A 27805-nucleotide genomic window follows, 5' to 3' on the forward strand; every position below is an offset into this window, starting at 1 on the left:
AAACTACAGTGAAATATCACTAAACAACAATGAAGATGGCTAAATTTTAAAGTGGGGGGGAGGTCAGAGAATGTAGAACAACTGGCCTTCTCACACACCGCTGGGAGAAATATAAATCGGTACAATTACTTTGGAAAACTGGTAGTATCTACTAAAGTGGGATGTACACTTACCCTGTAATCTAACAATTCCGCTCTACATATTTACCCAACAGAAATGCAGGTATATTTATATATCTACAAGAATGTCCATAAAAATTATTCATAATAGTGAAAAACATAAAACAATTCAAATGTCCACCAATGGTAGAAACACTGAATAGTTTGTTGTATAGTCATATACTATATAGCAGTAAAAATGAATGAATTGTTGCATATAACGTCATGGAGAAATCTCAAACAGGGTACTGAGCAAAAAAAAAAAATCAAACACAAAGGAATACATAATAAATGGTTCTATTTGTATAAAGTTCAAAAATAGTCAAATCAAAAATAAATGTAAGGCCTGGTGGCGCAGTGGTTGAGATTCCGCCTGCCGATGCAGGGGACACGGGTTCGTGCCCCGGTCCGGGAAGATCCCACATGCCGCGGAGCGGCTAGGCCCGTGAGCCATGCCGCTGAGCCTGCGTGCCTGGAGCCTGTGCTCCACAACGGGAGAGGCCACAACAGTGAGAGGCCCGCGTACCACAAAAAAATAAAAAATAAATAAAATAAATAAATGTAGAAGTTCAAGAATGGGCAAAATAATGTATGGTGACAGAAGTTGATAGAGTTGTTCATGATATTTTAAATAAAAAGTACAGTTGTAAAAATATGTAATGATCTCATTTTATAAGTAAAATACACACACACTTACATACGTATAAATTAAACTCTGGAAGAAAAGCAGCACTATAGTAATAGTATTTTTACCTTTGAATTCTGTTAGCGTATAAGTCATCTTATTTTCTTCATTATGGGAATATTTATTTTCTAATTTGTTTTTAGCAGATATGGTTATCTAATGTTTAAGATAGATAAAGATAGATCGATAGTTTAAGATAAAGGAAATGTCTTTAATTTCTTCTTTAAACAATATTATTGCTCTGGGTTCAAAAGGTTAATATTCATTACATTAATATCTTTTGTTCACTCTCCCCACTTCCATCCCTCCATTCGACCCACTACACAACGGTTTCTATGCAAAACACTGTATTCTACTTCTTTTTGACACAGTCATTAGAGGCCAACTGGTAAACCAAGTTTCTTTTTTCATCACCCCTTAACCTTCCCTCAATATCTTCATGAAAACTCATTGTTTCTTTGAATTGTATGTAATACACAATACTTGCATGGGATTGTACCAACACCATTATCAAATTCTTCCCAGAGTCACTCTCTATATACACTCTTCATCTTGAAAGCTTGAAAAGTTGTCTTCCCTAAGCTTCCTTCTTTGGCCCTCTTTAGACACTTCTTGGATAATTCCATCCACTTTCTTGCCTTCACCTGCAATCTACTGCTACAGAGATGACTTCTAAATCTATATATTCACACTCCAACATTCCTCTGAGTCCCCAAGTCATGTAAGCAATGATCTACTAGACATCACTTAATGTCTCAACATGAACCTAAGATGCAACACGTTCATCTTTCCTTAAAAAGCTTAGGCAGAAGTCAGGTCTGGAGAAAACCTATTTACTAGGGAATTTCCTGGGGCTGGGGGAAGCCAAACACTTCGTAGGCACTGGCTTTGGAAAACACCATGGGAGAGATCAAGGTCAGCAGTCTTGGTCTGATTTCAAAAGTGGCTGAAACCAGAATATCCTTTTAGCCAACCAGAGGAGGGTGAAATGGCATTAAACCCAAGATGGCTGGAATCAACACCCTGGAAGATCCATGCCTACAGAGAGGGTACACGCAGGTTAGATAAAGGTAAAGGGCAAGATAAAGCCTAAGAAAAGACAATAATAGGAAACAAATATCCAGACCACAGCCAGATGGACTAAGGCTCAAGAGAAGCCTTTGGCATCGATAAGGGGAGGTGGAAATAAACCAAATAGATCAATAAGCAGGGGAACCAGTCAGAATGATGGAGGGGTGATTAGCTTGTCCTAAAAGGGAGGGAAGAAGACAGGCTATTTCATTGACTCTAAGATATTCTAGATTGTAAGACACACAATTATTTTATGTACCATCATTTTATGTCTCTCCTTTATGAAAGTAACAATGCTAGCAATTAAATACGACATGCCATCTCTGGCTATCTGACTTTAGCAATGTTAGAAAGTAACAAACTGTGCATGCTGCAACTGGAGAGCAGCAGAGGCACAAGGCCCCCTCTCAGGTGTGCTCAGGACAGGAACCTGATTTACACTCAGGCCCCCATGATATGGAGAAGCAGGCTGGAACACAGTCTTGCGAGACCCTGATACTGGCCAACAAGCAGGAAACTGAGTGAGGAGGGAAAAGCCCAGTCTTCTCTCCCATGTGTCTGCTTTACCACTCACACACAACACTGCACTTCTGACACCTCTGGTCACCAAATGTGCGGGGGATTTTCCCTCACCAAGCAATTCTCTGCAACACCAGCTGGTGTCCTACAAATTAACTCAATTCTGAGACTACACCCTACTGGAGAGGCCAGTCCCAAGTCTAGGTTATCACCTGTGCTTCTGGCTGATGGGCTCTAAATCAGAGGTTCCCATAACCCCCTCCTCTGGTTTGATTAATTTGCTACAGCAGCTCACAGAACTCAGGGAAACACTGACTTAGGTTAACCAGTTTATTAAAGGGTACAGATGAACAACCAGATGAAGAGACACATAACGCAAGGTCTTGGGAGGGTCCTGAGCACAGGCACTTCTGTCCCCATGGAGCTGGGGACGCATCAACCTCCTGATATGTGGATGTGTTCACCAACCTGGAAGCTCCCCAAACCCCTTAGTGGGATTTTTATGGAGGCTTCCTCTCGCAGGCACAATCAATTATTAACTTCATTTCCAGCCCATCTCCCCTCTCTAGAGAGGGGTGTGTGTGTGTGTGTGTGTGTGTGTGTGTGTGTGTGTGTGTGTGGCAAGGGGGTGCTGAAAATTCCAAGGTGCCTTATTAGAATAAAAGACGCTCTAACGCTCTTATCACTTAGAAAGTTACAAGGGCTTTAGGAACTCTGTGCCAGGAACTGGGGACAGAGACCAATATATGTATTATCTCACACTGTTACTGATGAAAAACTATGCTGTCTTTAACCTGAAGGTCATAGAGAAACTTTAATAGCATGCAAAACTGCTCATGACCCGATGTTAACAACAAAAAATAGCAACATATAAAACTGAACCATATACGCAAAACCAATCACTCTCTCCCTCTCAAAGGATTAACTAGAAGTACTACTTCAAAACGTCAGTAGTAGCTGCCTCAAGGTCCTGGAATTATAGGTAGCTTCTTCATTTGTTCCTTTATATTTCTCTTTACTTCCCCCCAAATTTCTATATTCAATGTGTAATTTTTATAATCAGAGATAAGGTCAAATATTAGTTTTCTAAAACCTGCCAGTTGTGGGTCACATGGATACTTTGGTTTATTTAAATATTAGATATAGAGCCATCTCATTCATGTATAATAAGCCCTTCTTAACAGCGAAACAACATTCCTCCGATAACATCAGGTCAATGCATGCTCACATCCACAGAACTAAGTTCATTTTGGATACCCCAAAATATGTAATGCGGGAAATTATTTTTGTCTTTCCAACATGAGGTTTCAAGAATATCAGTATTATTGCTCAAACGTGGAAAAGGATTAATTGCTTCCATTTCCTGCTGGATCTTCAACTTGGCATAATAATGTGCCAAGAGAAACACATCTGGTCACACTTCTGATAAAAGTCTACTGCCAGGGCTTCCCTGGTGGTGCAGTGGTGAAGAATCCACCTGCCACTGCAGGGGACACAGGTTCGAGCCCTGGTCCAGGAAGATCCCACATCAGCGGAGTAACTAAGCCTGTGCACCACAACTACTGAGCCTGTGCTCTGGAGCCTGCAAGCCACAGCTACTGAGCCCATGTGCCACAACTACTGAAGCCCACGTGCCTAGAGCCCGTGCTCCACAACAAGAGAAGCCACCGCAATGAGAAGCCCATGCACCGCCAACGAAGAGTAGCCCCGCAGCAACTAGACAAAACCCGCGTACAGCAGCAAAGACCCAACGCAGCCAAAAATTAAGTAAATGAATAAATAAATTAAAAAAAAAAGTCTACTGCCAAAGGTAGGCAGTGCTGTCTTGCACAGACGGATTTCTTTTTTTTTTTTTTTTTTTTAAAAAAGGACTGTTCGACAAGTAGCTGCCATGTCCAGAAATTGAAGCTAACACATTTTATGCTGTGTTATCTTGATGGAATTGCTTTTTAGCCCCACATACTCAAATACCAATCTATTTCTCCCCTCATATTTGAAAAGGAACATTTAGACAAAGGAAAAAAATCTTGAAATGTAACCTTTATACTTGCCAAGAGTAATAAAACAAAATATGCTACCTTCTTCTACTTTGGGTGGTACTAGATCATATGTAGGCTGAAAAGCTTGGGAAAAATCGGATTTCTTTGTTTATAAAGTTTAAGAAATTCTTTCTTGTCAAATGTCTTTTCTTGCTCAGGTATACTTAAAGCTCAAACAAGTAACAGAAGATAACAGTATGGATGTTCTAATTGAAACATCTCAAATATCACTTTTCAAAGTTTTCATTGAAAAACTCAAATGATTATCAGATGACAGTGATCATATATTTGACCCTAGCTAATAAGTACAGTCACAACATAAATGTCTTATTTTTCAGTATTAAACAGCAGTAAAGTCGACCTTTCTTGATAGTATCTAACGTACCAATAATATCAGACATTAAAAAGGAAATAACATAGCTTGAGTTAATTTAAAGAAAACTTTTTATTTTGACAGCAGTTTCCTGCTGCAGATCTTTCTTAAATGACAGTAAAACAATACAAGAATGAGAAACATAAACTCATTGCTACAAAATGCTTAGAGAGCAATTGCCCTAATCTGAGAGCAGCTAGTTTAAACAGCCCAAGGAAACTTTTTCAACTATTGTTACGTGGACACAATTATGATATTATATGTAAGAAGCTCATGGGTTAGAAAATATTGTAGAACTTTAAGTTAGTGCGTTACTATCAATGAGTCAATCCAGAGTACTTACAACTGAACTGGACATCCAAAGGCTTACTTGTAACTTCAAGATACGAATTCATTTTGTGGAAAATTTTGGCCAAAAGGCAAAAAGGAGCCTATTGAGCCATTCTGCTAATGCCTATTTCTCATCTTCCACACTCCCCGACTCAGGATATGGTCTAGATAACAATCTCATATGTGTCTGAGACTGCCAGCCCCTGCTGTTTACTTCCATCTAAATCCGTTCTGATTTTAATGCTATGTATCTCCTGTCTCAGCAATAAGCAATGAGGATACAGCTGAAGGTGAAGTCCAGAGACGAAGAAAATTTAGGAACCAAAAAGCATCTGACTTGCTAGCTTTATAAATAATCCAAGACAGATCAGAAACCAATGCCTATTTTGAATGTCTTAAATAATGTCAGTGTTAATCACCAAAAAAGGCACTGATTTAACTTCTCAAGCATAAAAGCAGGGGGCGGGGGGGGGGGGAGGTGCGAGGCGGTTCTGATCAGCTGAAAAGTCAAGAAAATGGGTAGAGTACATCGCACTACTATAGAGCTCTGGATGAGTCTCCACTCATTCATTCTTTTAACAAACATTTATCAAATACCATTAACTATGTTGTGTTAGAATTCAGACATGAGTAAGGAATCCAGTTGGGGAGAGAGAAGCTAGGATAAAACAGAGGAAATGAAGTGTATTTACAGATATAAAACTTGGGAAGGCAGACAGGGGCAGCTATTTGCAACTGAAAACGGCTTCGCAGTAGAGGTAATAATGAAGCTGAGACTTGAAGGTTGCACAGGATTTCTACAAGTCAATAAAATGGAAAGAAGGGACAGTCTAGGTTCTGAGGAGGTAACCAAGGATTCGGGACAAGTGCTGGGCACACCTGCAGAAATAGCAAGACAAGCGGGGCTGTGTAGCATTCCTGGGGAACATGGTGAAGGATGAGTCTGGAAACGTTCACTGCAGCCGGACGGCGACGGGGTGGGAATGCCACAGGAAGTGCCGGGCAAAGGAGAGAAAGGCAGGTTTTCTGGGACAGTGACTTCCATATATTTGGCTGCACATCAAAAATCACCCGACATGTTTAAAATGCAGACTCTCAAATCCCCCTAGGAATAGGAAACTGTACTTCTTTAAGCTCCTGTAGTGACTGTCAGCATCAGTTAGATTTGGGTAAACCAAGGGGAACTGCAGGGTAGAAGCAAAGAGAACAGAAAAGGGGAAATGGCTACAAGAGAAGAAGAGGTAGAACTAACAGAAAATACCAACTATTGGGCTTCCCTGGTGGCGCAGTGGTTGAGAGTCCGCCTGCCGATGCAGGGGACACGGGTTCGTGCCCCGGTCCGGGAAGATCCCACATGCTGCGGAGCGGCCGGGCCCTTGAGCCTTGGCCGCTGAGCCTGTGTGTCCGGAGCCTGTGCTCCACAATGGGAGAGGCCACAACAGTGAGAGGCCCGCGTAACGCAAAAAAAAAAAAAAAAAAAAAAGAAAATACCAACTATTGACATAGGGGCCAATGGAAGAGAAGAACCATAAGGTACCTTAGGTCTAAAAGAACAGGAAGATTTAAGAAGGGGCAACTGTTTGCAGGAAAAGACACTGGGGTCGGACATTCTGGGGTTGAGTTCCTCACTGGGTAGGAAATTTTGTTCTAGAAATTCAGGAAAATTAACTTCATATTTAAACATACACTATTTGCTGACGCCTCTTCTAGGATTGCTATGTACTGCGCTTACCCGTGTTTTATTAATTAGCTTTGGGAGTGTGCATCTCTCTCCTGAAATACGTGAAGGACATATAATATATATAAGGCAGAGTGCTAGAAACTTAAGAGGAACTCGATAAATATTTACTGAATAATAAAAGTGGAAGTCTAGAAAAAAGTTGAAGATTTTAGTCTTTTTTTTTTTTTTAAAGAAAAAAAATCTTTTTTTTAAGATGTCATGATTCTTACCTTTGCAGCCAAGGCTTTTAAACTGTCGAGGAATCTTTGCCAGAAATCCTTGAAGAGCGGGCGGTCAATTTTCTTCAGGCTCTCTTTGGTGCTGGCGTCCACACTGACGTATAGCTGGGTAACTGGTTTGAGGTTCCTTGATAATTTAAAATTAAAAAAAAAAATACAACAATAGAAGAAGAAAATTATGCCTAAGTCAGGCTTTTCATGATGTTAAATTTACAATCTGTAACAGATGTGATGATTAAACATTTCACTGGGGTCTAGGGGGTTCTGCTTCTCCCAGAAGATTGAAGTCATGATTTTAATGTGACAGAATGGGATGTCAGTTGGTTATTTTTTAAAATGACTGGACACCATCCCTAATAAACTGAAAACATTGGATTACTTAAAATTAGTCTCTCTTCAAACACTACATTTTAGTGGAAAATAAAACAAGATCAGGCTTTAGGTCTGGCACCATCAGCTCCGCACAATTACAAGGGGTTCTCAGGCCAAAGTTTCTTCATAAACTCTGCCACTTAAGACTTCTACAGGGGTCTGTGCTGACGGGCCACCTCCCATCATCAATTTGCTGATGGATGTTTTCTAAGGCACAAGAACAAGGCTTCTTTAAGGGCACAGAGCCACACCAATGCCTCACCTATGCCTCTGAGAGCAGGAGTGGGTTTAAAGTCAAGCCCTGTGTGGGCGAACAATGACCCGTATCAGGGAGCCGTAAGCGATGCAGAGTTAGAAAAAGAGCAGCCAAGCACTTACAAAAGAGCACAACCCAGAAGAAAAATGTATGTTGCAGATTCTTATCTTTCTTTGCCTTCTTAATCCACATCCATGAGTACCACTCATTCTCCACTTCGCTCAAATTCACTGACTCATTTCACAATGTCATCATCTACCAGATTTCTTGCCAGTTATGTTTTAAGCCCAGACTGTACTTTTTCCCAGAGCCTCTCTGTTCTCCCTTCAAATAGGTCTCATAATTCACTCTCTTCAATGAATTTTGAAGTAGAAAGAAATTTCCCCTTAATAATCCTCTGACCAAATTCTCCCATTCTTAATTTGCTGTAACTATTCCATAATTTGCATTTACCCCTAGAATGTTATTTATACATTTTTTGTTTCAAAGTCTAGGCATTTAAAAACTGCCACATAATTCACATGCCGTAACATTCACCATCAAAGTGGTTTATGAGCTTTTTATATCTATCAGTATTGGCCTTACCAATCTTTGAGTGGAAGACCTTGAAGGACAGGAGCTCTATTTTTCTTTTCATCCAGCCATACAGGTAGACACTTCAAGCTACTTTTTAGTGGATACTGTTGACTTCAGCTGACAGAACTTTTAAGGAAATGTAGGCCAAACAAATGCTTGTAATCATCTGGCTTAGTGACATATGGAAAAACCAGAAGGGCCCAAACCCAAAGCTGTTAAAAGTGGAGAAGCTCTGACCAAAGTTAGGAAAGAATGATTAAAACACTGGCAGACTCTCATTGCTTTAATCCCTCTCCAATACTGATATAACGGAATCCTTAAAAGTTCAATAATGTGTCACTACTGAGCAAAGGACATCAATTACTGGAAATGCAAAGCAACAGCATACTGTAATGGCAGCATTCTGTCTCACCACCCTTTTTGCTGGGGGCCTCTTTAATAACAGACAAGCTACTTTAACTGGATTTCATGTTTTACAAACATAAAAAGGATTGTCTTAATGAATACCGCTGGCTATCATTGTCTGATACTCACAGTACTTTGTCATAGAGCTGCCTGATGCAAAATGGGAACTGGCCTGACCTTTTCACTACACCTCCATAACTACTTCAAGAGTATGAACAGTAAATTCCAAAGGCCATAGATGTCTTACAAGCCACCACCATTTTGCAAAAAAAAAAAGTAGTCCTGGACATTGACACTAGCAATAAGGAATTTTTGACATTACTAAATGTCTGAGATGCTATAATCAGGAATTTTATAGCTCTTTGGCCAGGGATCAGAGGAAGAATGGAGAAGAGGAAAACCCCAAGGAACTGTAGAGCTCATTCCAAAGGGGCTCAAAAGGAGTAAAAGGACACTGGAGAGATTTTCTGAGCCTCAGGGATCTTATGTCTGCCTGCTATTGGTCTCTGTTCCCCGTGACAGGTGATGAGGCTCCGAGCACCGTCATTTGTCTGTCTCCATTCTATTCAGAGATAGGATCATTTTAGTTATATCCTTAAAACCATCATAATAATTCCTGTGTCTCAGAATCTCACACTGCTGTTGAGAACAATTAAAAAGGACTATACAATAAAAGGGATATATAACGCTGAGCCCAATCCCCAGTGAAAATACCCTACGAATCTTGATATGATTTTTGTGATGACCCTTCATCCTGCTAATTTTAAATCTCTGAGTTATGAATGATCATATATAGAAAAACATTGCAATGGAACATAAAAATCCCTCTCCCTTCTTCCCTTTCTGTAGAGATTAGGCCTCATTCTACCCAGAATAATCAATAATCGTATCAAGATCCTACCTAGAATGAAACCTCCTCATCTCTACAGAAAGGAAAACAGGGAGAGAGATTTATGTTTTCAAGAAATCTAGAGGCTTCAATAGTAACTTTGATGCTATTGGACAAAAAAATAACCGAAGTGACCCAAATATCCAATACTTATATGTGAAATCTATCCAAAAAAGGGACAGTTTCTATTAGCTGTTTCCTTCCCTGTGTTATGGGCCACAGTCTCTTGTTTCTGTGTCTAGTTCATGGTTTGTTTTTTTTTTTTTTACGAAAGCTGGACATTTTAAATAATATTATTTGGCAATTCTAAATCAGGTATCTCCCAACCCAGGGGTGTTTTTTTTTTTTCTTTTCTGTCTGCTTGCTGTTTTTGTTGTTACTGAACTTATTTGGTAAATTCTGTATTCTTGGTTGTGTTTAACCACTAAAATCCCTGTTTGATTAGCTTAGTGGTCAGGTAAGGATTAGACAGAGATATCCTTAAATGACTTCAATCAATAAGTCTCCTAGCCTTTGCTGAAGGGCTCTATGTGTGTATATTAGGGCATGCCTTCGATGTCCAGGCAGGCATTTGACAACTGTGCCTTAGCTTTCACTGTCTACCTGCTCAAGACATCAATATATCAAGTGGAGGTGGGCATATAGGGCCTTTTCAAGTCTTCCCTGGCATACCCACAGCCCTGCCCGTGTACATGGTCTTCTAGATTTCCAGGAACATGCTGGAGCTTCTCAAAGTCCCCTACAGACATCTCATTCCCTGGCTTTTCCTTTTAAGTATTTGGTTAGCTTCCTGTTTGCCCCAATGGTTACTGCTGCCTCAGGCAGCTGTGAAGTTAAACAATTACTGATAATTGCTTATGAGAAACACCCGAGAGAAAGGCTTTCAGTGCTGGACAAACTCTGAGTCACTTGTAACAAACACAACCCCCGTGAGTGAGAGTTTCCAGGGAACTGCCACACATACCATATAATGACAGTTCTCCAGGAATGGGACTTTGAAAGAGTTCCAACTCTGTTTTGTCCCTTCCCCTGGCTGCCAGGCTACTGGTTTTTACCACGACTGCAGGCTACTAGTTTGCAGAGCTGGAGAAGTTGGAATGGAATAAGGACATGTTAACACATCACAAATCTTACTGTTCATATTGCAGTTCAGCTAATTTTCTGAGGAACAGTGGGTTTCCACCACAGCCTACTTTAACCTATTTCTAAGCTAAGTTTCAATCCTGAGCCTTAAAAGACAAATCTTTTTGTAATTTAACTTTGTTGTTTTTTGCCTCCTCTTTACTGTACAGAGCCTGGATCCAAAGAAAAACGGCCATCCCCGTACCCACACATACCCCTCAACAAAAGCCTTCCGTTTCTACTTTAGCCACTGGCTTCTCAGAATCCAAAAATCAAATATTCTAGTGTACTGTTGCAAGAAGTCTTGGGAGAAAAAAAGGCCACTGCAGTATTCAAAATATTTTTGTATTGTTAATGCATATCATAGAAACACTCTTTTTTCTTTTTGGCCGCGCCATGCAGCTTGCAGGATTTTAGCTTCCCCGAACCAGGGACTGAACCCAGGCCCCCAGCACTGGAAGCGTGGAGTCCTCACCATTGGACCACCAGGAAATTCCCTAGAAATACTTTTTTGACATGAGAATAAAAATACTATTTACTGGGGGCAAAAAAACGTTCCTCAGATTGTTGCATACCTCTGGTTAAGAATTTGATTCTGACAATTTTTGCTGGTATTCTCACTGTTTTTATAGAAGAGTAGGTTTTGAAGGTCTGTACTCTGCTATTCCTAATAACCAACAAACAAGTTTTGTTTTTATTTCCATCACAATTCATCACAATATTTCCTGTGTCCATTGTGGTTTCTTCTTTGACCCATAAGCAAATGAAAAGTGCATTGCTTAAATTATAAGCATATTGGAATATTCTAGTTATCTTTTTGTACTAATTTATAGTTTAATTGCATTGCAATCTACATGATTGCAATACTTTCTTGTAACTTGCTATAATGCCCAGCATATGGCCATTTGGTAATTTTTCTGAGAGCAACTTCTGTGCTCTTAAAAGGAATTTATATTCCAAAGTTTCTCAATTCAATACTCTATTTCTGTAATACACGCTAAATCTGTTAATTTAGCTGTTCAGATCTTCACTACTATTCCTGATTTTGATTTGCCTGTTTTATCAGTTTGAGAGAAATGTGTTAAAAACTTACTATTTCTCCTTATAGTTCTGTCAATTTTGAGATTATGTTACTGATTGTTGAAAATTTTTGAATTATTATATTGTTTTATGTTCCTGGTAGGTTTAATATTTTATAATTAAGAAATGTTCCATCTTATCTCAAGTAATGGTTCTTGCCTTAAAGTATACTTGACCAATATTACTTAGCCTACCTTTCCAAGGTGCTCTTCATATATTATCTCGTACACTAACAATGCCACTATAAGGTAGTCATTATTACTGCAATCATTTTACAGATGAGGAAACTGGGCACTGAGAGGTTACCTTCCCAGTGTCAGAAAGACAGCAAGAGATACAGTCAAGATTCAAACCCAGGTCTCTTCTAGACAGAGCACAAGCTCTTCATCACTTCACTGTGCTGTCTCTTTTTTTTTAGCCCATCCAGAAAAGCATAGTTTTGAAAAGTGTCCCATCAATTCACAGACACAAAAGAAGACTATATTTTAAACTTAATACAAACAAAACAGGCTGGGAGAAAAAAAAAACTTCTATTGAAAGGATCAGGTAGTATTTATAATCAATCTTCATTTCATTGTAACTGTTACCTATAGCCACTTAGAGCTGATACATACAAGAAAACTTTATTTTTATTAAAATTAATGCATTTCTTGATACATTTACTAAGTAATATGTGAAGAGATATCCAATTTATAGAGGTTCTCTAACACATATAGTGAATATCTTAGCAAATACTAGAGAACACAAAGCACACAAAATAACAGAAATACAAGTGGAAGAAGTAAGAGAACAAACAAAGTTCACACATAGTTTCAGTGAAGGTGCTCAAAAGTAAACGTACACGGAGACAAGTTCTGTGGTGGTGGTGGAGGTGTAGGAAGTTAAATGTTAATCGTGTCATAGTTAAAAATGGAACACAGCTCTGTTTCTTATGATAAGCCTGCTAGCAGGGAGAAAGCTTTGAATTAACTATACTTATCACAAAAGAAAAAATTTTAAGATTTTAAATGTAAACTTAAAAATAATATGAAATAGTTAAGAAAATCGTGTAGAAGAAGGGGTAGACAAACTAATTAGCTACTAAAGGTATCAGAAAAAGCCTGAGAAAATCTGGTTAAAATGTTAAACCTTGTATTGCTACTGATGGGAGTAGTTGTTTTTATATCTTTTAAAAATAATAAAAAGATTCTGGGAAAAAATTAAAAAAAAAGAAAATCGTGTAGAAGTGAACTAAAGATGAAGCTAAGAGTGAGCCAGTCGACAAAGGGCTGAACATTTGACCTTAAACCTTCTCATGCTCATAAAGAGACACAGTTATAGGATTCAAATGTCCACAAAGTAAGCACAAACTAGGTTCAGTGTTTCTCAACAACCTCCTTACCTTACAACATGGTCTACTTTTAGCAAGATGTCTCACGTAGGTCTTTGACATCTTAGCACAGAACAATTTACAGGAAGTAATGACAGGGAGTGCTCCAGTGGGACAGTGATACCCAGGTGTGATGGGCCTTTCTGACTGCAGGGCTGAATGCAAGCATAGATCATACAGTCTCGAGAATAAGAGTCCTAAACTCACATGTCTGCAGGAACCAAGGATATAATGTGAGTCAACCAAGACACTTTTTTATTTATTTAGCTATTTATTTAATACATTTAGTTATTTATTAAAAAAAATTTGTTTATTTTATTTATTTAATTTTGGCTGCATTGGGTCTTTGTTGCTACGTGTGGGCTTTTCTAGTTGCGATGAGCGGGGGCTACTTTTCGTTGCGGCGCGGGCTTCTCACTGCAGTGGCTTCTCTTGTTGCGGAGCACGGGTTCTAGGCACGTGGGCTTCAGTAGTTGTGGCGCACGGGCTCAGCAGTTGTGGCTCGCAGGCTCTAGAGCACAGGCTCAGTAGTTGTGGCACATGGGCTTAGTTGCTCCGCGGCATGTGGGATCTTCCTGGACCAGGGCTCGAACCCGTGTCTCCTGCATAGGCAGGCGGATTCTTAACCAGTGCGCCACCAGGAAAGCCCAAGCAAGCCACTTTTAAAGGAAAAAGAAGTTCTTTGGACACCAAAATACAGACTACATGTGAAACAGTCAAGAATATTCTTTCCTTACTCAAAGCAAGACGCTTCCCATTTTTCTTGTATGTGGTACTCTGTCTCCCTTTCGTTGTTTCATGTCTGTTAGAAATGGCGACAGAAATTTCTCTGCTGTAAGAGAATCTACAGTGCGATCCCTCTGACAGGTGGCAGATGAGACTCAGCCTCAGGGCTGAGGAGACAGTAAAATGGTGGAGAGCGTGGCAAACTGAAAAGCAGAGGCTTTACCGAAAAGACAGCCGTTCCTTGCTGTGATATTGTCAGACAACAAGGAACACACATGCGGTCTTTGTCCCTAGTTCCTGGCACAGAGCTCCTAAAACTCTTGGTATTTCCCGAGTGACAGAGGTGAGAAGTGCCTTTTGTTATCTATAATAAGCCCCTTTCAACCATACAAGAATTTATATTAATGGGGTAACTCCTGATGCGCCCATGGACACATTCCAGAGAGGGGCTGGTGCCCGAAGAACCGACCACGTGATTAGAGGGTTGGCACTTTCAGTTCCCCCTGCAACCTCTAGGAAAGGGAGATGGGCTAGAGGTTGAGCTAATCACCAATGACCAATCACAATGATTTCATCAATCCTTCCTATCTAATGAAACCTCCATAAAACCCTCCCAAATGACGGCTTCAGAGAGCTTCCGGGATGGTGAACACATTGGGTGCTGGGAGGGTGATGCGTCTGGAGAGGGTGGGGAAGCCCAGGGCCCTTTTCCCCACATCTTGTCCCATGCAACCCTTCTATCCAGATGTTTCTGAGTTGTAGTCTTTATAATAAACTAGTAACAGTAACTGAATTGTTTTCCCCAAGCTCTGTGAACTGTTCTAGCAAATTATCAAACCCAAGGAGGGGTTGTGCGACACCCCAATGTACCGTCGGTTCATCAGAAGTACAGGTGGCAGCCCGGGAGTGTGACTGGTGTCTGAAGTAGGGGGCAGCCTGGGACTGAGTCCTGACCCTGTGAGGTCTGTGCTAACTCCAGGGAGACAGTGTCAGAATGGAACTGAACTGCAGGACACCTAGCTGGTGCCTGCAGAGAATTAGAGGACTGCTTGGTGTGGGGGAAAAAAACACACATCCGGTGTTAGAAGTGTTGTGAGTAAAAAAACAGATAAGAGTGAAGTGTTCTGGTGTTGCAAAAACAGCACTTCATACTTGGCTCTTGACAATTTTTGCCAGATTGTCTTTTTCTCCAAAGTCAGAAATCTCTTTTATGAAAAATTTCTGGATTTTAAATGTTGGCTAAAAAAAGAAAAAAAAAAGTTTCTAAACATGCTACAGGACAAATAAAACCGACTCCTTATCAAATGCCAGTTTGAGACTTCTGGTCTCAAGAACTCTCCCAGCTTTCCCACATGATTAATTAAGTTCCTGAAAAAGACCGAGTCCTCGTACGTTCAAGGTACATTCAAGGTTATCCTCCTTGTACAAAGCACAGCCTGCTGTGCTATTCGGTAGAGTACAAACGTGGCCATAAACTCTCCCTCTCCTTGTACCCATGACCCTTTGCAATGTAGCTCTGAGTGCCCCTCAATGACGCCAAGCTTGGCCACGTGACTTGCTTTAGCCAAGGAGAAGTGAGCAAACGTGACACAAGCAGAGGCTTGAACGATGCCTGTGTGCTGGAGTTTATCCTTTCTTGCTGTTCACTGAAACCCTGCCACCACGTGGTCAACTTCAGACTTGCTGGAGGATAAGAGGCTACAAGAATATAGAGGCCCCGGTTGTCCCAGGCAAGGCCATCATAAACCAGCCATCCCAGCATATTTGCCAACTGACTAGACACATGAACAACACTGAGACCAGCAAAGCCAGCCAAGATGAAAAGACCTCCCAGCCGATTCACAGAATTACAAGCTAAATGAATCGTTGCTAGTTTGACTGACTCAGTTTTAAGGCAAGTGGTTACAGCAAAAGATAACTGATACATGCTACAGTGTATCATATATCAGTTTTACGCCTATCAAAAATACCATTATAGGGGCTTCCCTGGTGGTGCAGTGGTTAAGAATCTGCCTGCCAATGCTGGGGACACGGGTTTGAGCCCTGGTCTGGGAAGATCCCACGTGCCGCGGAGCAACTAAGCCCGTGCGCCACAGCTACCGAGCCTGAGCTCTAGAGCCCGCGAGCCTGTGTGCCACAACTGCTGAAGCCCACGCTCTCTAGAGCCCATACTCCACAGCAAGAGAAGCCATCGCAACAAGAAGCCCTTGCACCACAACAAAGAGTAGCTCCCACTCGCCACAACTAGAGAATGCCTGCATGCAGCAACAAAGACCCAACACAGCCAAAAATAAAAATAAAATTAATTAATTAAATTTTAAAAATACCATTATAAAGGCACGTGTTTTTGTGGAACTAAGAAGGCTTTTTCTCAAGGGGTTTTTTTTTGTGCAATCACCACCAGATCTATCATTAACATTCAGTGTCTTACACATTCTTGTCACTTTTATTAATTAGCCTCTATGTCAACAAACAAAAACATAAAGCTACCTAGAATGCAAAAGCTTTCTCATTTGCCTAAGGTGTCTGCTTCTATCTTCAACAAATCCTCGAGGACCACTCACTGTGAAAACTCCCTTCAGTGGGAGAACTGTCAGCAAAGAGCCATATGCTTTAGAGCTGGAGGGGAGACTGAGACCCTTTTAAAGAAAAGTTAAGCATCCTGAAAAGGCCACTAGCCTGAATGTAATGCTTGCACGTGGGTCAAGGGAAGGCTAGTTGACAAGGTCAAGATCTTCTTCAAAAGATACCAAAAGAGTATGGGTTAGGCACTGTAGTGATTTAGAAATTTTTTATTAAAAAAAAAAGTAGTACACAGCCAACCACCCAGAGAACATTATTACTTCCTAGTGTATGCTCAAAGATAAAATGGTTGCAAGAGGTTCAACTAACAGCTGATTTGAATGAGCAAAGCGCATCAACATTAGAGGTAACTTCCAAAATTCATGATCTCCGTGCTATATTAGTAAATCTATAGCCTTGTTTTTCTGTAGGACACCAGAGACAATTGGTATTTAGAGTCCTCCTAATTCATGGAAATAAAACAATATTATCTGCACCTAGGAAATTTCTCTTTCCATTTTCTCTTGGACCACTTTCAAGTACATATCTTATTTAATTCTCTATCATTTTCCTCAATCCATGATGGCATTCACAAAGAATACCACGTATTATCAAACAATGAATCACCCTCTCTGGTTATTATCTTACATGCCACTCCTGGAACATTCAATTCTTTTTAGGCATTACAGTAGGCCCTCTGTATCTGAGCGTCCCACATCCACGGATTCAACCAACTACAAATCAAAAATATTCTAGGGAAAAAAAATTCCAGAAAGCTCCCCAAGGCAAACCTTGAATCTGCCATGTGCCAGCAGCTATTTACAGAGCATTTACAATGTATCAGGTATTATAAATAATTCAGAGATGATTTAAAGTGTCTGAGAGGATATGCGTGGGTTATATGTAAATACTATACCATTTTATAAAAGGAACTTGAGCATCAGTGGGGTTTGATATTTGCAGGGAGTCCCGGAACCAGTCCTCCTCAGATACCAGGGACGACTGCATGTCTTAAATTTGGGATAGACTCCTTTTTTCTGTACGTGTGTGTGTGCATGTGTGTGTGTGTGTGTGTGCGCGCGCGTGTGTGTGTATCCCAACACCACTCTATCTGAACCCCGCCCTCATGAGCCATTTGAAAAGTCAAAGATCTTAACATAAAAATTTGAAAAAAGGAATAGTGACCCTATGCAAAATGTACACATTGACTTTTTAAAAACCTTTCCCTTTTAACTTTTTATACAACTTCAAGAAGTAGTATTTTAGCTATCTTTGTGACAATGTTACGGATTTTCACTTTACTGCCTGGTAACTAATAATTTTAATCAACTCTTTGATTTCCTATGATGCTAAATTCTAAACCAAGCACCTACAGTGTGCCAGGAATTATACTAGTGGCATAAAGATAAATAAGCAGGGGTCACTGGCCCAGGGACTCACAGTCTAATGAAGAAGGCACAAGTAAATAACAACCAAGTAAAAGTTAATGTTTTGGGTACTATAATATGTGTATAGTTCAAGTATAATGCAAAATCAGGTCATTTCCAGATGCCAGGAGATGGTCATCTCTACCTGGAGAGCCCTCCAAGTCATCCAAACCAACCGCATCATCTTACCTCCTAAACCCGCTTCTTCCTCACATGATCCCTCGACTGTTACAGGGCCCCACAGTCCTAGCAATCAACATGGCTGGAACTTTCCGAGTTATCAGTTAAGTCCTCTTCTGTGCAGGGCTCACAGGGCCATACAAACAGTATGCCAAGCTTATCATGCCTCGGTGATACCTTTTTTAAGACTCCTCATTCTGTCTTACTTTCATCCTTTTAACTCTTACCTAGACAAACGTATAATCTCCTATCCAGTTTCCTGCTTCTTGGCTCACCCACTTTATACCGTGCTGGCAGACTACTCTGCAGAAAGCAAGCTCTTTCTAAAGAACAGCATTTGAAGTCATCTGCAACCTTGTCCCAACCTTTCCAACCTGGGTTCCAGCTGCCAGTCTCTTTCGCACACTCTGTGGTCCTAACCAACTATATTTACATAATGGTATCCCAAATACCCCAACTCTGTATCTTTCTCGGACAGTTCTTATTAAAAATCCACAGTTTCCTATCTCCCCAAGTACCCATCCCAGACATACTTTAAGATCCAAATTTAATGAAGCCTTTTCTGAGAAGTTTTACCCTGCTTCTCTCATCTAAAAAAAAACTGCTTTCTCTTTTGAATTCCCCCAGCAATTTATTTGTGCCTCTATTTCTTAAACTAATCTCATCTTCCCCGATAGAACGGATTTTTAAAAGCAGGAGCTCTGTCCCCTCAAAGCCAACATTTGTATGTACTTCGTAATCAGTAAGTCCTTTCTGAATATATTAATGCCTGTTAGTTTTACTTTTCAGTCAAACACAGAGTCAAGCAGCAGTATCTTAACAAGCTGGACCACTCACCTGATTTCCGCAGGGAACTGTGCATTTGTGACCAGGAAACTGGAGATTTTACGCTCGTGGAGTAGCTTCAAAAACCTGTTGATTTCTGGGTACATGATGGGTTCTCCCACAAGGGATAATGCACAGTGCTTTACTGTCATTCCTTCCTCAAAGCGTTCCTCTCTGACACCTGGCACTCCTGGAGAACATGGTGGAAAGGAACAAGCTCAATAAGGCACAGATAGAGGACATCACTTTTATTTTTCTTAATTAAAAATTTAAAAATTTTTCTTAATGGTTCTTTGATTTTAGAGGGCAAAATTACTTTTGATACCAGCTAAATACTACAAAACAAGAGCCTGGGGGCGGGGGGCAACCCTAACATTATTAAACCAGAAAAAAAAAAAACTAGAATTATTATATCAGCAATCTCATCCTTCCTTTTAGTACTAATTAAACTACATCAATACAAGGAGGCAAAACTAACTTTGTTATTAGCTAATTATTTGGAACACAGAATGTACTACTTTCCATAATTTGCTTAGCTCTGCATTCTTTCATGTTGGTCTAAGACAATGAACTCAGTATAGCTGCATAAGGAAAGCCTCTCCTATACCAATCATTGCAGCCTTCATTCCTCAGGTATTCTGAATTGAGAAACAAAATGCAGTCGGTCCAAAAGAACAGAGGAGAGAAAAAGAAGCCTGCAGTTCTCACCTTTGGCTTCATATTGGAATCACCTGGAGAGTATCGTAAACTACAGCGGCCTAGGTCCACTGCCAAAGATTCTGTTTAACTGGAGTGAATGCAAGCCAGAGTAAGGGGAGCTTTAAAAGTTCCTCAGGTGATTCTAATGTTTAGCCAAAGTGAAAAACCACTGCATAAACCAGAAGCCCCCAAACTTATATGCCAACTAGAATCACCTTGGAACTGTCAACGTTCCAAATTCCAGGCCACAGCACAGACCAATGAAATCACCATCTCTGGGGGAGGGGCAGGGGCATCAGGAGCTTTTTGAAGCTCCCCAGGTGATCCCAATATGCAGACAAGTTTGGGGAACCACTGCCACACACCATCGGTTCTCGACCCTAGTTAGACATTGAGAAATAACCCAAAGAACTTTAAAAAATCCCAGTGTCCAGGCAGTATCCCAAGCCAATTAAATCGCAACCTCTAGGGATGAGAGCCTGAGACATCCGTATTTTTTAAATGCTCCCCATGTGATTAGAGTGGACAGGATGGGTTAAGCAGCACTGCTCTAGACTCCATGTACTGTAGGAAAGCATGAAGAAAAATAGAACGCATGCTTGAAAGTCCCTCAATCTAACACAGAGTTTGAAAGACTTGGAAATTGCTTAAAAAGGCAAATAAAAACATATCTCCTTTACTTCAGATATTTCTATCCATTACGCTAGTTTCTTTTCGAAGAACACATTCTCTCTAAAGGATACAGATTCCTCACCGAGATTGGAGGTAGGAGGAAACATGTTCATATTCCCTCTCAGTCATTTATGAGCCGTCTCTGAAAAGTAGTTTTGACTGTAAGCAGTACTTAGCCCAAAGAATGTTTCTTAGAATTAAATGAGATAATGCATGGAAAAGCTTTAGAAGAGGGCCTAGCACACACAAAAAAACATTCATTAAGGAGTTTTTCTTCTCATCACCTTTACCCTGGTTTCTTAAAATGATTAAATCCCAGTCACTATCACCTTAAAGAACAACAATAAAAAATCTGGAGAAAATAAAGTTAGCTCTCACTGCTTGCTTGTGCTTTAGTTTCCAGGAAGTGACTTTATTTTACACACACACACAGGCACACATACACAATCTACTTGGAAATAAGCAAGGGCAAGTAAATACCCAAGACATCAAACCAACATAATGCCTGCTAAACTCAGAACAATCTAAAAGTGGCAGCTTTTATCTTCTTTTACGACTACCTAACTGCAATTCTACGAAGGTATTTCATGTCAGTATTTGGAGGATGAATAATTTTTTAAGTTATTGAAATCTAATATCTTAAGTGAATCAAGGTTTTAAATAAAACTTGATCCATAACACAGTCTGTGTTACCAAGACAACTCAGCATTAAGTATAAAATTTCCTTTTTGTTAAAAAAAAAAAAATCAGTAACTTTAATCTCGCTGGGAGAAGATGAGTAGAAGGGCAGATTTAATCAGAACTGCAAAATTAACCTGAAAGCAGAATGACTGAGCACTGGCTGGGCCCTAACCACTGGAAGTCAGACACACCAGGTCCAAATTCTTGCTCTACCACTAGGCTGGTCTGTCTCCTGGGTCAAGCCACTCACCCCCTCTACATCCATTCCCTAATCTATAAGATAGGGATTTCACACGCACACAGTTATAAGAATTCAACGAAATAAGCCACATGAAATAACAGGTCTGGTACCAGGCCCAGCACATAAGCATTCAAAAAAATCTTATTTTTATTATAGTAATTATTTCATGAATTGAAATAGAAATTCAATTATTTCCATTATTTTAAATAAAATGGTGATTCCATTGAATTCAACATACAGTTGACCCTTGAACAACAAGGGCTAGAACTGTGCAGGCCCACATATATGTGGATTTTTATATATGTGTGTGTGTAATGTATATACGCACACACACACAGGAAAACTTTTTGGAGATTTGTGACAATTTGAAAAAACTAGCAGATGCCCCCCACAGCACAGAAATATCCAGAAAATTTAAGAAAAACTTAGGTATATCACGAATGCATAAAATATATGTAGATACTTGTCTATTTTATCACTTACTACCATAAAATACACATAAATTTTTTTTTTTTTTTGGCCAGCCACGCGGCATGCAGGATCTTCCCCGACCAGGGATGGAAACTTGGGAGCTCGGAGTCTTAACCACTGGACCGCCAGGGAAGTCCCAAATACACATAAATTTTTAAAAAGTTAAAATGTATCAAAACGTACCCACACAAACACTTCAGGACCACACATAGCACCATTCCCAGTCCAGAGAAATGTAAACAAACGTAAAGTTGCAGTATTAAATCATAACTGCACAAAATTAACCGTAGTACCGACTGTATCTCGGTAATAATTTCCTAGGATCTCCTGTTGCTACCACACTGAGCGCAAGTGTTGCAAAGTATCTGCTTGACACGCCACGCCACGTGAGGCTCATCATCTCCACGTGAGCAGTTCATCTCTCCAGTCAATTGCAAATTGCAGTAAAAGGCAATCTCTGGCAGTTCTCTGGTAGTTTTCATCATGTTTGTGCAATACTATGAACCTTGAAATAACACCACGGGACCCACACGATGTGCCATTAGTGATGCTGGAAGTGCTCCCAATAAGCAGAGAAAAATCATCACATGACAAGAAGAGGGTGAATGGCTTGATATGTACCGCAGATTCAGATATGCAGCTGCCGTTGGCTGCCACTTCAAGATAAATGAGTCCAGTGTAAGGACCATTGTTAAAAAAAAGAAAAGGAAATTCATGAAGCTGTCGCTGCAGCTACACCAGCAGGCGTGAAAACCTTGCGCTTTTTGCAAAACGCCTTTGTATCTCATATTGAAAATGCAGCTTTTATGTGGGTGCAGGATTGTTACACAAAAGGCATACCTATAGATGAATATGATCAAAAGGCAAAGTCATTATATGACAACTTAAAGCAAAAGGAAGGCGAAGGATCTAAAGCTCGAGAATGTAATGCCAGCAAAGGATGGTTTGATGATTTTAGAAAGAGGTTTGGTTTTTAACATGTCAAGGTAACAGGAGAAGCAGCTTCTGCCAACCAAGAGGCAGCAAAGGAATTCCCAGCAAAGAAAATCATTAAGAAAGGATATCTGCCAGAAAGGGTTTTTAATGTAGTCAAAACTGCTCTATTCTGGGGTGCAAAAAAAAGCCTCAAAGGACATTTATTAGTAAGCAAGAGAAGCCAGCACCAGGATTTAAGGCAGGAAGGGGTAGGCTAACTACCGTTCTGTGCAAATGCAGTAGGGTTTACGATCACGACTGCCCTTCTCTATAAAGCTGCTAACCCCTGAGCCTTGGAGGGAAAAGATAAAAACCAGCTGCCAGGCTTTTGGTTGTACAAAAAGAAGGCCTGGACAATGAGAACACTTTTTCTGGACTGATTCCATGGATGCTTTGTCCCTGAAGTCAGGAAGTACCTTGCTGGTAAGGGACTGTCTTTTAAAGTTCGTTTGATATTGGACAATGCCCCTGGCCATCCAGACCCCATGAGTTCAACACCAAAGGCGTCAAAGTGGTCTCCTTGACCCCAAACACAACATCTCTAATTCAGCCTCTAGATCAGGGGGTCAGAAGGACCTTTAAGGCTCATTACACATGGTACTCTATGGAAAGGACTGTCAGATCCCTGACAGACAGAACATTAGGAAAGTCTGAAAGAGTTACACCACTGAAGATGCCATCCTTGTTCTAGAAAAATGTGTGAAAGCCATCAAGCCCAAAACAATAAATTCCTGCTACAGAAAACTGTGTCTATTTGTTGGGCATGACTTCACAGGATTTACAACAGAGCCAATCAAGGAAAGCACGAAAGAGATTGTGGATATAATTAACAACAACAACAACAAAGGTGGGGCTTCAAGATATGGGTCTTGGAGAAATTCAAGAGCTAGCAGACACCACCCCAGAGGAGCGAACAGAAGATGACTGCATGGAGATGAGCACTTCCTAACCAGTGCCAGACGATGAGGAAGAAGACAGAGAAGAAGCAGTGCCACAAGCCAATGGACACGAGGCAATCTCAGAAGCGTTCGATTATTCAAGACTGCTTTTGACTTCTTTTACGACACGGACCCTCCTCCTATGATACGGGCACTGAGACTAAAGCAAGTGGTGGAAGAAGGACTGGTACCATATAGAAACGCTTTTAGAGAAATGAAAAAGCAAAAAAGTCAGACAGAAATTACTATGTATTTACATAAAGTCACACCGACTCTGCCTACCTGCCTCTCCTGCCTTCCCTCCCCCACTCGAGACAGCAGGGAGATGCTGACATGTCCATGGAATCTGAGTAACATGGATGGCCACGGCAGGGTTTTGAGAAGGGTGACCTAAGAAGGGTGGATCACGTTGGGTGCTATGTTGAGAACAGAGGGGCAAGCAGAGAGGCTAACCTGCCACAAGGATATTACATAATCTAAGCAAGAAATGATGGTGGCTTGGACCAAGGTGGTAGCAGTGGAGGTGGCAAGAAGGGCTTATCAGCTAGGCCTATTTCAAAGGTATAGTCAAAGGCTCTATTTTGAAGGTACGTTTGAAGGATTTTCTAATGGATTGGACGTAGGTTACGAGAAACAGAGAGGTGTCAATGATTTCTATAAAGTTTTTGGCCTAAGCAAGAGTCACCATCAATTGAGACAAGTTGGCGGTAAGAAAGCCTTAGGGGTAACATGGGGGTAACAAGTATTGGGGGGGGTGGAGGTAGATACCATGTGTTCAATTTTGGACACGTGAAGTTTAATATGTCTCTTAGATAGCTGAATGTGTGTCCAACATTCAAGTTTGGATTCTGGGAGAAAGGCCTATGTGGAAATAAACATTTTTGCGAAATGGATGGTATTTCTATCCAAGGGCCCGGAGCAGATTACCAAGGCAAAAAGGGCAATTAGAGAAGAGGACCAAGGACTGAAGTCTACGCAATCACATATCTGAGGAAAGGAAGAGGGACCAACAAAGGACGTTACCAGGGAAGAATGAGGAAAACTTACAGGCAAAGAGATCAACTGCTATCTTCTCGGAGAGCTACAGCTAATAAATATCAGACACCTACGAAAACAAACAAAAACCAAGACCAAAAAAAAAGCCTGTGGATAAGGCTTTTAAAAGAATAATTCTGGGATTTTAAAATTATCCTAATTTTCTCAAAAGTAAGGCACTGAGAATATGTAAAACCTTGGTCCTCTCCTTCAAGAAGCACATTTCTATTTCACGCTCACTGTCAGAGGCGATTACAGTGCTCCTCTAAATACAAGGCCCTCAGGGACTCAACCTCATGCCGTCTTTCACTGTCCTCAAAGAAATATGTCAGAAAATAAGACATCCTCCAAATTTCTAATGGAAAGCAGTCCTGGGGCCGGAGGACAGCCCAGGCAACAGCAGACACTACATTTCAGTAGCAAATCTATAGGGATATTTCCCACTGTGTGTCTGTCTGTCTCTCTCTCTCTCTCACTCACACACGCACAGCCTGTTCACTTCATGTTTCCCTAAACCTTATCCCTTTCACCTCTAAACTCTGCTTTGGTTTTGTTTTGTTGTTTTTGTTTTCTGGTTTGGAGGTTTTTGTTGTTGTTGTTAGTTTTCTTTGTTTTTGTTTTTTCTTAAGCAAGTTTTGTGACATTTCTCAGCCTGAACAGCTTCCTGATCCTGAACACTCACTACAGTCATCATATTAACTAGGAAGCACTCCTTACCTCACTGAAAGATGCCAAAGCAAAAACTTAAGATTCCAGAATTTTTATCCTAAGGTCATAGCAGTAAGCTGAATAACCCAGAAATAAAAATGATATAAGGTTTGGGCTTCCCTGGTGGTGCAGTGGTTAGGAATCTGCCTGCCAACACAGGCGACATGGGTTCAAGCCCTGGTCCGGGAAGATCCCACATGCTGCGGAGCAACTAGGCCCGTGCACCACAACTACTGAGCCTGTGCTCTCAACCCCGTGAGCCACAACTACTGACCCCGCGTGCCACAACTACTGAAGCCCACGTGCCTAGAGCCGGTGCTCCGCAACAAGAGAAGCCACCACGATGAGAAGCCTGCGCACCACAACGAAGAGTAGCCCCACTAACCACAACTAGAGAAAGACCACACGCAGCAATGAAGACGCAACACAGCCAAAAATAAATAATTTTTTAAAAAAATGATATAAGGTTCAATGTAGAGTATTCCTATTTCTTTGGGGGTTGATTAACCCCCCCCTCTATTCTGAATACTTTCTTATGCCTTTTTTTAAATTGAGGTATAACTGATACGTGAGTATTCCTCTTTCTAAAGATTGGACCAATCAGAAATAAAACATTTTCTTCTTTCTTCTCAAATAACAATATAGCTCCTGGCCAAAGATGTTCCTAAGAACCCCTCCTGGCTGAAAGTCATATATAATATATCTTTGATACAGCCACTTCCACTATGATGTTTATTTCATAAATAAACTTCGGAAAACAATTAGCAGGCGGTGTTCTCTTCCCCGCCTCCCCAACATTCCTTTTGGATGTGTACTTTAGCACACCTCGTTCCTGAGGACCATCTGTTGGAGACCCTTTATTTTTCGCATTACTTCACTTCTAGCTTAAACTATAGATAAAAACATCTAGCAACAAATGATGTCACCTTCACATTTGCACCTTCAGCACCGAGGACGTTCCTCACAGAGAGGGTTCACTCACTTGATGTCAGCTGAACTGATGGGAAGCTGAGCTAAAGAAACCTGAACTCCATTCTCTGAAAACTATTTCTCCCTGCCATGGTGGTATTTAGAGGGGGGCAGTGAGCATTTTGAGAAAAGGCGGAGTTGCTCTGTAATTCTGACCTACTTGTAATCAATGTAAAGTTAATTTTGCATGCATATAAAGGGGAAAGTTAACAAAAGTCATGGGAAGAAAGCTGCTTTGATGATCAATGAAATAACTGAAAAGACAGTGATTGCCCGTGGAATTGAGAAGAGATGCATGAAAAGGGAATGTTTAAAAGATGAGTATATCTTCAAAGTGTGCTCAAGGCTGGCCACTCAGCTAGAGCTGGGCACTCAGAGGCAAAAACAACAGTACGCACAAGTCTCATCCTAGGCAAAAATACGATCATCAAATGACGGAACCAGGCCCACAGGAGAGAGCGGGTGATCATCAAGGGCTAGCAAAGCACCCTGCAAAACAGGACTCCAAGCTAGGGTAAGGGAAATGATTAACGAGTGACCTCTAAGGAAAGGCGAAAGTGGAGATACCCAGAAAATGACGAACTAAGAAGGAAGTGGAACTAATCATATTGTGGTAATTATTTCACAGCCTGTCTACATATCAAATTGTCATGTTGTACATGACACAATGCTACGTATCCATTGTACCTCAGTAAACCTGGAAGAAAACACAATGCTTACACAATGCTATATGCCAACTGTGCCTCAGTAAACCCAGAAGAAAACAGTCATGTTAAAAAAATAATAATGTTATTAGCTGTGATAATGATATTGTGTTGATGAAAAAAATCTACTGTTTAAAAGAGATTCATATTGAAGTTTGAAGGCAAATGTGATACTTGGGACTTGTCTTAATTACTTCAGCAAAGAAAAAAGGGGAGATAGAGAAGTAAGTATGCCAACATTTTGACAAGTTTTAAATAGGGGAGAAAAGGATATGGGGGTTTATTGTGCCATTCTATTTTGTGTATACTTGGACATTTTCATAATACGATTTTTTAAGAAGTTTAGATTAAAAAAGAAATCAGGGCTTCCCTGGTGATGCAGTGGTTAAGAATCCACCTGCCAATGCAGGGGACATGGGTTCGAGCCCTGGTCCGGTAAGATCCCACATGCTGTGGAGCAACCAAGCCCACGCGCCACAACTACTGAGCCTGCGCTCTAGAGCCCTCGTGCCACAACTACTGAAGCCCACGCGCCTAGAGCCCGTGCTCCGCAACAAGAGAAGCCACCGCAGTGAGAAGCCTGCGCACAGCAACGGAGAGTAGCCCCCGCTCACCGCAACTAGAGAAAACCCGCATGCAGCAAAGAAGATCCAACACAGCCAAAAATAAATAAATAAAATAAATAAATGATAATTAAAAAAAAAGAAATCAGATCAATTCATGTTATTAGTAAGGAAAAATAACCATGGTATACTAAAGGGTAAAAATAAAGCACTGATTTTAAATTTT

General features: G+C 40.7%; 1 protein-coding gene across 1 annotated transcript in view; it reads right to left on the reverse strand.

The window, feature by feature from the left end:
- Positions 1-27805, reverse strand: part of LOC136134558 (S-adenosyl-L-methionine-dependent tRNA 4-demethylwyosine synthase TYW1) — a 151861-nt gene that overhangs the window by 61518 nt on the left and 62538 nt on the right. The window contains exons 12-13 of the mRNA XM_065892218.1: positions 18936-19113; positions 7126-7261 (exon numbers count right to left, since the gene is read on the reverse strand). Coding sequence (XP_065748290.1) covers positions 7126-7261; positions 18936-19113 — 314 coding nt within the window. The remainder of the gene's footprint in view (positions 1-7125; positions 7262-18935; positions 19114-27805) is intronic.

This window comes from Phocoena phocoena, chromosome 15 (genome assembly GCF_963924675.1).
Source record: "Phocoena phocoena chromosome 15, mPhoPho1.1, whole genome shotgun sequence".
Taxonomy (NCBI): domain Eukaryota; kingdom Metazoa; phylum Chordata; class Mammalia; order Artiodactyla; family Phocoenidae; genus Phocoena; species Phocoena phocoena.